The sequence below is a fragment of the Macrotis lagotis genome, chromosome 1 (genome assembly GCF_037893015.1).
Source record: "Macrotis lagotis isolate mMagLag1 chromosome 1, bilby.v1.9.chrom.fasta, whole genome shotgun sequence".
Taxonomy (NCBI): domain Eukaryota; kingdom Metazoa; phylum Chordata; class Mammalia; order Peramelemorphia; family Peramelidae; genus Macrotis; species Macrotis lagotis.
In genome coordinates, this window is record NC_133658.1 from 803,902,390 (window position 1) to 803,913,673 (window position 11,284).

General features: G+C 39.8%; 1 protein-coding gene across 5 annotated transcripts in view; it reads left to right on the top strand.

Annotated features, from left to right (window-relative positions):
* The window catches only part of MYO7A (myosin VIIA), a 138,582-nt gene extending 127,556 nt beyond the window's left edge, over positions 1-11,026 (top strand). For all 5 annotated transcript variants that reach the window (XM_074216946.1, XM_074216947.1, XM_074216948.1 and 2 more), the window contains 8 exons: positions 764-877; positions 1,389-1,476; positions 2,643-2,749; positions 3,854-4,039; positions 4,917-5,033; positions 7,070-7,153; positions 8,735-8,854; positions 10,196-11,026. In XM_074216946.1, coding sequence (XP_074073047.1) covers positions 764-877; positions 1,389-1,476; positions 2,643-2,749; positions 3,854-4,039; positions 4,917-5,033; positions 7,070-7,153; positions 8,735-8,854; positions 10,196-10,285 — 906 coding nt within the window. In that variant the 3' untranslated portion in view covers positions 10,286-11,026. The remainder of the gene's footprint in view (positions 1-763; positions 878-1,388; positions 1,477-2,642; positions 2,750-3,853; positions 4,040-4,916; positions 5,034-7,069; positions 7,154-8,734; positions 8,855-10,195) is intronic.
* Positions 11,027-11,284: the final 258 nt, after the last annotated feature.

An 11,284-nucleotide genomic window follows, 5' to 3' on the forward strand; every position in this document is an offset into this window, starting at 1 on the left:
TTTTAGAGCTTGGAGGAAATTTAAAATATATCTAGTCCAGAATTATATAGTAGAAAGATCCAGGTTTCAGAGAACTAGACATAAATCCTGTCCTTTCTGCCTTTCGTCCTTGAGCAGAACAGCTTCCTCAACCCCAAAATGAGGGAGCTGGATCCTTGGCCTCTAAAGTGCCTTCCAGCTCTGGAGCTATGATCCTTACTATACAGATGAAGAAACTGAGGCCAATAGAGGCCCAAGATCACACAGATGGTGAAAGATTTGAATCTTAAATTTTCTAATTTCTGATTTCCAGCCCAGTTCTCTTTCCATTATACTTTATTAACTATACTGAAGCCTTGGGAAATCAGAGAAGGCTCCACGGAAGAGAGGGTACCTGATTTGGGTCTTAGAGGAGATAAAGATGTTGAGATGGTATGCAGTGGGATGGAGACTAGGCCTTTGGACAAAGGTATGGAGATGGGAAAGGACAGAAAGAGGACAGGGGTGGTTGTGAGGAAAAAAACAATTAGATCACAATCAGGAGAAACTTCCTAGATCAAAGCAACCAGAGTGGAATTATCTGAAGTTTAAAGAAAGAAAAATATTCCTCAACTTTCTTGCAGCAAATGTGGGAAATGTGACCAAGAAAAGGTACAAAAGAGGACTCCAAGACCCCTAGGGAAGTAGTCACTTGAGGGCAGGATTTCAGGGGGGAAGGCTAGGGATTAAGGGAACCCTGTTGGAATAGAGCTTTGAGGATATCTATTGTCTTCCCTTCACACAGGCCTTTGAGGTAGAATCCAGCACCAAGGCCAAGGACTTCTGCCAAAACATCTCTACTAGGCTGCTTCTGAAGGCCTCTGATGGATTCAGTCTCTTCGTTAAAATTTCTGACAAGGTTAGTCAGTCAGTCAGCAAGGACAGCTTGAAGCTATGGAATATAGTAGATTAAGTATTGGTGGGTAGGAGCAAGAGGAGAAGGTAGGAGTTAAAGGAATAGACATTGGGAAGGAAGGGATTCCAGGCAATTGTGCGAGCAAAGGCATGGGGCCAATAAGTTTTGAAGGGTAAACCAAGGAGATTAAATAGGGACATAAAGCTAGAAAGGGTGAAGATTGTAGAAAACCTTGGAACCCAGGCTAAAGAGTATTTGGGCATTGGATTGCTGCTGGGGGAGGCAGGGCATATCGCAACATCCCAGGTAAAAGGATTGATGTCATGTTCTTTTTTATTTTTTCACAGTGATTTGTTCAGTAATTTTCAACTTAAAATGTAGTTTTAAATAAAGTTTGAAGTTCTCTAGTTAAAAATAGAGGTAATTTGGGTTTGAACTTGAGTAGTAATGAGAAGTTGAAAACAGGTGTCTCCTGTCAGTCACCAAGGGCTTTAACAGAGATATTTCTTTCCAGGTCATCAGTGTTCCTGAGGGTGATTTCTTCTTTGACTTCGTCCGACACTTGACAGACTGGATTAAAAAAGCAAGACCTGTGAAAGATGGTAACAATTTGAGAATTTTTTACAACCTGAAAGAACCTTAAAGGCCATCTGGTCCAGTTTTCTCATCATCAGGATAAAAACCTACAATGGTCAGTTTAGGCAATATGGCAGCTTTAGGCCTTCTAAGATCTTACTAAAGGTAACTCACAACTAACTTCTTGTGCTAGGGGGCTTATACAATGTCTTTCCAGAAACTGATGGTGGGGAGGCTAGAAAAACTGATCTCCCTGATTCTTTAATTTACTATACTTCAATGGAGAGCTAAGACCACATCTTAGTTAATTTGGGTATCTCTTCAGAAGATTTTTTTAGTGTTTTTTTTAATTAAATGTGTTTTGAGTTTGCTACCTAACTTCTTGTATCTCCTAATACAAGTTCTGCTTAGAGTCTTGGCCTTAGAACCTCTCCTCTTAGGTCTTTGGCAGAGGAAGCAGAACAATTTCAACAATCCCCTCTAAATGTTAAGCCTGTAGAACAATGGACTAGATACTGGGAGATTATAGAAAGCTTAGCTAAAACATAGTCCCTACCCTCATGTAGCTCACAATCTAGTATGGGATAAAAACAAATAGAGAAGTATAAAATCCAATATTACTTGATATATGCACTAGAGAGATGAAGAAAAAGTGCCACATGAGGTTCTAAACGAGAGGATTCTTAGCAGCTGGGGAACTCAAGGAAGAGGCATCTTTTGAGTAGGATTTAAAAGATAAATATGTGAAGAAATTCACCAAATTGGAAGGGAGGCAAGAGAAGGTATTCCAGACCCTCATCATTTTCCCCCCAGATTATTGTAATAATGTACTAACTAGTCTCTTTTGCCCAAGTCTTCCCCCACTCCAGTCTATCCACCCTCATACCTAGAATACACTCCCCATCTTTACCTCTGCTTCATACTCTCTCTTTTCCTTTTAAGATGCATCTCAAGTTCCATCTTCCACATGAAGCCTTTCTTGAATAGTTAATTATTTTCTAAACATTTACCTTTGCTCACTTTAGATGTATAGGAGGTATTTATTAAATTCTTACTGATTGACTGATGAACTGATGAATTGGTTGATGGTAAACAACAATAGAAGTCGAGACTGACAGTGTTCATCGGTCCTCAAAACTCACAGGATTCGTTTCCAGGCTTGCCCGAGCTAACAACACATTTGTCTTTGCAGGAATTGTGCCTTCTCTTACCTACCAAGTGTTCTTCATGAAGAAGCTATGGACCAATACAATTCCTGGGAAGGACCCGATGGCAGATTCGATTTTCCACTATTATCAGGTAAGCAAGGAGCATTCTCCTTGTGTCCATCTGTGTGGTGGAGCAATAGGTGTAGCTTCTATTTCTTCCTAAACCTAAAGAAATTCTGAGACACTTCTCAGTGGGAGAGACATCTAGCTCTTAACATAAAGAAAACATATAATAATTGTTTATTGATCAATTGATATGAAGACTGGTCTCAAGGACATCCTCCCCCACCTCCTTCCCCTCTACCTAACTCTCCCCATCCCGGGAATGTTGTACCTATTTTATGGATGAAGAATTCGATGCTCTGAGAGGGAAAATAGGGGACAAGTATTTTCCAAAAAATAACTGCCAAAACTAATGCAAAATTATTAAATATAACTATAAAATTTTCTTTATAATTCAAAAGAATCATTGTTTGTGGTTGAACTGTGCTGATACAGAAAAATGATACTAATAACAAAATTAATTTACAAATCAAGTTAAATTACTAATCAAAACTAAGGGAATAAGATATAGAACTAACTAAATTCATTTAGAAGAACGAAAAGTCTAAAATTTTAAGAGAAATAGTGAGAAAAAGAAAAAAAGGGAGCATAACATTAGCTGACTTCAAATGATATTATAAAAGCATTAGTTATGAAAACTGTAGTGTTGCTTAAAAAAACAGAAAAATAAATCAGTAGATCAGACTAGGTAAGCAAGAAACAAAAGCAAATGAAATTTAAAAGTGTCCCCTTGTGTGATAAACCCAGTAACATAAATTTATTGGAAACTCACTTTTTATAAGAATTGTTAGGGGGCAGCTAGGTGGCACAGTGGATAGAGCACTGGCATAATTACCTAGTTTTGTGACCTTGGGCAAGTCAACCCCATTGCCTTTAAACTGATGCTGAAGGAAATAAGAACCAAGGGAACAATTACCAGGATAACCTTCTCATCAAATCAAAGAGTATGGAGGGTTAAAAGGGATCATCAAGAATTTCCTTGCCTCAGATTTCTTCTCTTCAAAGTGAGAAGGTCAGATTAGCTTTGAATGACCTCATGGAAGTTACTTCAATACCTGACATTAAGGAGCCATTGAAAGTTCTTGAAGGAAGGAGTTATCATTTCTCTTGTCCTCATCCGGCTCTCTTTTAGGAATTGCCCAAATACCTTCGTGGTTACCATAAGTCTACCCGAGAAGAAGTCCTTCAGTTGGGAGCTCTAATATACAGGGTAAAGTTCGAAGATGACAAATCCTATTTCCCAAGCATTCCAAAGATGCTACGGGAGCTGGTGCCCCAGGACCTTATTCGACAGATCTCACCAGATGACTGGAAAAGAGTAAGCAGAATCAACCCTGAGGATGATTAATTCCCCAGGTCTTCCATGTTTGTTGACTGGCTGAGGTTGGGAGTAGAGATGGTTGAAAGGCCTAAAACTTGTTGGCCTGAAGGAAAAACAAATAAGTCATTCTAATTTTCAAATAGGAGGAGCTAGATTTTTCAGACTATTGACTTGTGAACTTGATTACAATTTCTGTCGGAATTCTAGAATGTATTATTAAAGGGATGATTTGTGAACAATTAGGGGAATTTTCTCACTAAGAGCCAGTGTTCATCAAGGTGCTTCAACAAAAATAAGTCATCCCAGCTAATCTCATTTTTTTTAAATAACGTCACTAGACAAGTTAAGACTGTCAATTCAATTTGGTTCAACATACGTTAAGAGCCACTGTGTGCAAGACAACATAATGGGTTCTAAGCCAGAATTTTGTCCACCAGATAATACTTTTTTTTAGGAATAGTACTTCATTAAGATTGTCCATTAAGACATGGAAAGATTATGACCTATATCAATGAAAGAAAAATCCATATCAATGAAATCATAGTATTGATGTATAATCTGCTGGTAAATTAAGGGAATACCATAGACATCCTATACATGGATTTCAACAAGGTAACTAATTAGATTTATCATCATCTCTTTATGGAGATTCTATCTCTGAGATATGTTATATTTGATATATAATATGAATTATAAATAAACATAATATAGAGATAGATAAATTTTAAAAATATATTCCATCTACAAGATTATACAAAGTAGGATAGCTACTGCTATGGATGACATGTTTAAGTCTCTTCCCATTTTGAGATGTATTATAAATGCTAACATCACTGCTGCCCTTCCCACTGACAAAATCTGTTTCCTCCCAAAGTCCATTGTAGCCTATTTCAACAAGCATGCAGGGAAGAGCAAAGAAGAAGCAAAGCTGGCCTTTCTGAAGCTAATATTTAAGTGGCCGACATTTGGGTCAGCTTTCTTTGAAGTGAAGGTATGAACTTTGTCCCTTAACTGGTCTTCTAAGGGTTTGGAGGGAGGTGGGAGTAGTCTTTTTTCAGAAGGAGTTAGGAGGAGATGGGGACTAGGTTCAAGAGAAGAGGTTAAAGAGAATATATGACAATAGTAATGTAAACAAAAATAATACTAAGGAGTAGATGAACTAAAATGAAGGCATGGTTTCTGTGTTGGTTTTGCTTACATTTTTTTCTGTTCTCAAGGAAGGTTGGGAATAAATCAGGTAATAAATTTGACATAAAAATTATAGGCCATCAATACATTTTAAAGTAGAGAAGTTTAAAAAAGAAAGAAATAAGCATTTATTAAATACTTATGACGTATCCGATACAATGATAAACTCTTTACATTTATTACTTTGTGTTGAGGATATAAAATACAAGCAAAAAGAAATATAATCCCTCACCTAAAGGAGTTTACATTCCAAAGAGGGAAGCTGAAAAGTGAGGGAGGGGAGGGGAGGGAAGTGGGTCCTTTCCTGAAAATGAAGGTTTTGGTGGGAACTAACCAATCAGGAAAGGAGACATGGGGACAAGTATATGTCCACTGTGAGGAGTTCCAAGGTAGAGCAGACATCTAGGATACGGAGGCTCCCATGGCATGATAGAGAGAGTCTAGAAGGAGGCTCCCGCATGATAGAGAGAGAGTCTAGAGAGGAGTGGAAGCTGGAGAGGAATGAATGGGTCAACTATGTCAGATGCTACAGAATGGTCAAGAAGGAAGAAGTCTGAGGAAAGATCAAAGGTTTGTAGTTTGGCGGGGTTGTTTTTTGTTTTGTTTTGTTTTTAAGTCTGGGGGAGATTAAAGCATGTTTGTAGGCAGCTGGGAAGAGTTGATACCAATGACAACCCAAGAAATGACATGAGCTGCTGAGCTGCTGTTATCCGAGATACTTTTTCCATTGAGTTGTCAACTGTTACTGGCTTATTTAAATAAAGTCATAGTTTAATTATGTGCCATATGCTCTCATTTTTATTCTCCTAATTGGCTTGTGATTTTAATTATTGCCATAACAAATCAGAGCTCTGACTATATGTAGTGGCACTGTCAATTGAACACTGGGCTTTGAATCAGGAAGATGTGAGTTCAAAAGTACCCTCGTCACTTAACCCCATTTGCCTCAGTTTCTTCATCTATAAAATGAACTGGAAAAGGAAATGGCAAAACACTCTAGTATCTTTGCTTAGAAAATCCCAAATGTAAGTCTTTCTAGGTTTTTTAGACATTCATCTGCTCATGATTTGTTATAGAACGATAAAAATTGCATTACATTTGTATGACATAAGTTATTCATCCATTCCCCAATGGATGAACAGTTCCTCAATTTCCAATTCTTTGCCAACACAAAAAGCTACTATAGATATTTTTGTTCACAACTCCACCAACAATGCATTTGTGTCCCAATTTTTCCACATCTTCTCCTTTTCTGTCATATTAGCCACTCTGATAGGTGAGAGGTGGTTACCTCAGAGTTGCTTTTATTTGTATTTCTCTAATCAGGAATGATTTAGGGGTGATGCAATGGATAGCGTACTGAGTCAGTAGGACCTGAGTACAAATCTTTTCTCAGATATTTACTAATTACCTATCTGTGTGATCTTGGGCAAGCAACTTAACCCCATTGCCTTACCAAAAGGGAAAAAAAGAATGATTCAGAGCATTTTTTTCATATGACTATAGATAGCTTTAATTTCTTCATTTGAAAACTGTCACATAGGCAGTCTTATCTGAGGTAGGCCTCCCTGACTTAGAAAATGACTCTGCCAGTGGGGAAAAAAGATAAGATTAGGCTGCTCCTCGATTTTTCCAATTATGGATAAAGGAGAAAAGAAAAAAATGTGTTTTGAACTGAAGCAAAGCCCTGGTCCAGAAGGGAGTGGCTACACTTATCTTCCGGACAAAGTGGCTATATTCTTAACTCCTAGCAATTTTATTTTCCTTGACTTTCCTGGTGTTGGCTCTCTTCCCACAAAGAATTGGGAATCTGATTGTTTTATGTCTTCTCTTTTCCAGCAAACAACTGAGCCAAACTTCCCTGAGATTCTCCTAATCGCTATCAACAAATATGGAGTCAGCCTCATTGATCCCCGGACCAAGGTGAGAAAAGCATCAGGGAAGCAGAAATAAAAGCTAAAGGAAGGTTAGGTACAGGGGGCAAGAATGCCCCAGGAAGGGGCTAGAGACCATACTGACTGCCTTAGGAGGCAGAAGAATGCTAGGCCTCTTCTCATATGTCCCTGGGTAGGGGCAGCTAGGTCGTGCAGTGGATAGAGCACCAGCCCTGGAGTCAGGAGGATCTGAGTTCAAACCTGGCCTCAGACATTTAATAATCACCTAGCTGTGTGACCTTGGGCAAATCACTTAACCCCATTGCCTTGCAAAAAAAAATGTCCCTGGGTAAGTCACTTTCCTCCTTTAGGCCTCCTTTTTTCTCCCTTAATTGGGTGGGATTAGTTGGTTTCTAATGTTGCTTCCAACTCTAATATACTATAGGTCTAAGACTTTATCTATTCCTTGGAAAAAGCTCTGTTTCAAAATGGTGGCTGGGACAGGAAACATTCCAGAGACTGGCCTCATTCAATTCAAGTCAATGAATCCAGCTGGAGGACTATAGAGGCCTGTTAATCCAGCTCCTCATTCTATAGAAGACGTGAGGTCAGAGAGGTTGTGACCTAACCCAAGGTTAACCAGGGAAGTGGTATCAAAAGATGGTCATTCTCAGCCATAACAATGCCCCAGTCAACTCTAGGAGTGCTGGAATCCATCATACTGTCGCATTTGAAAGGCCCCAACAGTGGCAAGTGTGGTCCTTTAGGTAAAGTTCCTACTGGAGGGGGTAGGGTAGGGTAGGGAGAAGGGCTTAGGAAAGATTTCTTGGAGGTCCCAGCAGTGTATGCATGTATGTGGGGGAGGTGCCAGTCAGGTGTCTCAGTGCCTAAAGTAATGGACTTGAAATCAGAAAAGATTTGAATTCAAATTTAGACTCAGAAACTAGCTGCACAACCCTGGGCTAGTCATTTAACCTTTGTTAGCTTCAGTTTCCTCATAGTCCCTCCCTCCTAGGGTTGTTGCGAGAATTAAATAATATATTTGTAAAACGATTTACCAACCTTAAACTGGTTACTGTTGTTAATCATGTTAGTGACTTGGTCATCTAAGCCATCCCTCCAGCTTTGGGGCGATTTTTAAGGAAGAGATAAAAATATCCCTTCCTTGGAAATCATTCCAGGGTTTAATTAACCATAAATTCTCCCTTTTTGGCTCACCTGAGTCCTTGGGGGGAGGGGGGGGGTCAATGCCTTCCCAGGCCAAGGAGAAGCTAAGTCTCAGAAGCTGTTTGTCCCTAGTCTTCAGTTTCATACAGCCAGAGATTTAGATGGGAACAGTCCTTCCCAAGTCATCGAGTTGCACTCCCTCATGTTACAGATGAGAAAACAGGTCTGGGTGGCCTGGAAGCAGAGGCGAGATCCCAACCCAGACCTGTGACTCTGAAAGCAGAGCCAACTTCCCACTCTGCTCCTCCCCCTCCTCCTCCTCATTGAACTAGACCATCTTGGGGGTTCTTCCTGTTCTACATTTCTGGAGAACTTAGAAGATGGTGCAGAGATGGGGTTAACAGGCCTCAAAGTCGAAAGAAGAGGGAGACAAGATGGGACTGTTCATGTTCCTCTTTTTCAGGATATTCTCACCACTCACCCTTTCACCAAGATCTCCAACTGGAGCAGTGGGAACACTTACTTCCACATCACTATTGGGAACCTGGTGCGAGGGAGCAAGCTGCTCTGTGAAACTTCCCTGGTAAGACCACTCACTCACCTATGGGGCAAAAAGTCGGGTAAAAGCATAGGGTCCAAATTCAGGGTCTCTGGTTTAACACTGAGTTATCTATACTATCTAGCCCAGGGGGCCTGAGTGATTACCAGCCCATATCAGTCAGTCAATTAACATTAACCTGCCAGACCCCAGTTCTGGAGATACAGTAAAGGGTAAAAATATCATGTTTGTAAGATGAAACACAATATAAATGTGAATTATTCACTTAAATATTAGGAGGCTCAGTCTGAACCCAGGGTGTGGGGGTAAAGGCTTAGACCAGATCCAGGGGTAGAGATTCACCCAGGAACAGGGTTAACTCTCAAACAGAGTGGCTGTCTTAAGGGTTGGACTGAGTCTGGGGCCAGGGTAAGAGTCTGGCCTGGATCAGGGAAAGTCATTCATCATGGTTTAGAGTGGGATTGATGTCCGTGTTTTCTAAGGGCTGGGCTAGTTTGATACCAGTGTCAGGAAGCATTGGGAAACAGATTCCTGATTTGTGCAGTTAACTCTTATATGAAAACTGAGCCTGGGAAACTAAGGGCCACTGAGGAAAGCAAGTAAATTTAGACCAGGGCTTCTTGACCTGAGGTTCATGAATTTGATTTATTTTTTGTTTTTAATTTTGATAACTATATTTCACTACAATTAGCATTTAAGGTTTTTAATTATTTAAATGTTTTTTTCTTTAAATTTTAATAAGTATATTTCATTATAATTGGCATTTGAGGTTTTTTATTTAAATCTAGAATCTTTTTGTTCTTTGACTTTTGATGACTGTATTTTTAATTTTTTTGTTCTTTAAATGTTAATAACTTTCACTATAAATTACTTTTTCTGTAATGCTGTTTCCTTTTGCATTTTAAAACATGATTCTGGGAAACAGTCCCTAGGAGTGTATAGGATACGAGATCAAATGTCAAGACATTAGGTCCTGGTCCTGGCTTCAATAATAACAACTCCTGCCCTCAAGGGGCTTCCATTCTATGTTATTTACTGTATATGTGACTACATGTGTGACTCAGTTTATTCTTCTGTCAAATGGAAGGGTTGGACTAGAGTTCCTTCAGCTCAATGTGAATTGATGACTTTTAAACATTTGATCAGGAATGTTTAAACTCCAAGGATGAGTGGCCACTGTGTGACCTCAAGACCAATTTAACCTTGCTGTAAGTTAACATCTAGATGAAAAAAAAAAAATTAGTGGTGATTCAGACTCATGTTTGGAGGAGGGTAAGGGGTAAGGCTTGCCCAGAACAAGGCCCTTTGTGGAAGAGAAAACCAATACCCTTGTCTTTGTTTCTCTGTCCCCCTTTACTTGTTTAGGGCTACAAAATGGATGATCTCCTGACCTCCTACATCAGTCAGATGCTCACCACCATGACCAAACAGAGGGGCACCAGGACTGGCAGATGAATGGAGAGATACCACGGGCACCTGGCCCTGGCCCTGATCAGCTGCCAGTTGAAGCCCGTGGGCTACCCCTGTAGCTGGGGAAAGACTTTTGCTCTCCAGGCAGAGGTGATGGTGGATGGTGCAACAGAACAGGTCCCAGTCTCTAAAGGGGGGGAGAGACTGGATTGGGACTTGGATTCTGCCTCCAGTGAAGATGATTATCTGTGACTCTACTCAGAACCATTCTCTGCCTTAAAGGAAACACCCTCCACCATTGACTGATGACTTAATGTCTTAAGATCCTAGAAGAGTGCTGGGTTCTAGTATTAGCTTGACCTGTGACTTGCTGTGTAACTGTGGGAAAATCACATCCCATCTCTGGCCATAGTCGCCTCCTCTGTAAAGTAAGGTCATCAGAAGCAGGGGTCTCTAGGGCACCTTCCAGTTCTGAGATTTTCTGATTTTTCCAGTCCCAGTCTTGTTCTGGAACCACTTGGTAATGCTTAAAGCCCCAAGAAACCTCCTGCATGATGTTTCTGTTTGTTGTAGCTCAGTAAGGACACAGGCAGACATCTATTGGCCTCTTCACCAGAAAATCTATAAAAATGTTCCCACAATAGAAAATAGTCATCCACTTGAAGGTTTAAAGATCCTCAAAATACCCACTAGTGGGTAGCTCTAATTGGAATTTTTCCCTCTTTTGCTGATCCAAGTTGTACGTCTCTGAAACTTCCACTCATGAATAAATAATAAAGCATTCATTCAGTGATTATTATGTGTGAAGCATTTTGTCACCCTTCCTTCCCACCTCCCCTCAGTTGGGAACAATCAAGTTAGCATTTTATATACATATTTTGTTAAACATATTTACAAATTAGTAATTTTTGGCATGAGGAATTAGTATTAAGGGAAAGAGATACATAAGAGATAATTTTTATAAATTCAGTAGGGGTGTTTTTTTGTGTTTTGTTTTTCTTCCTCTGGTTGGGAACGATATAGACCATAATCTGTCAATTATGA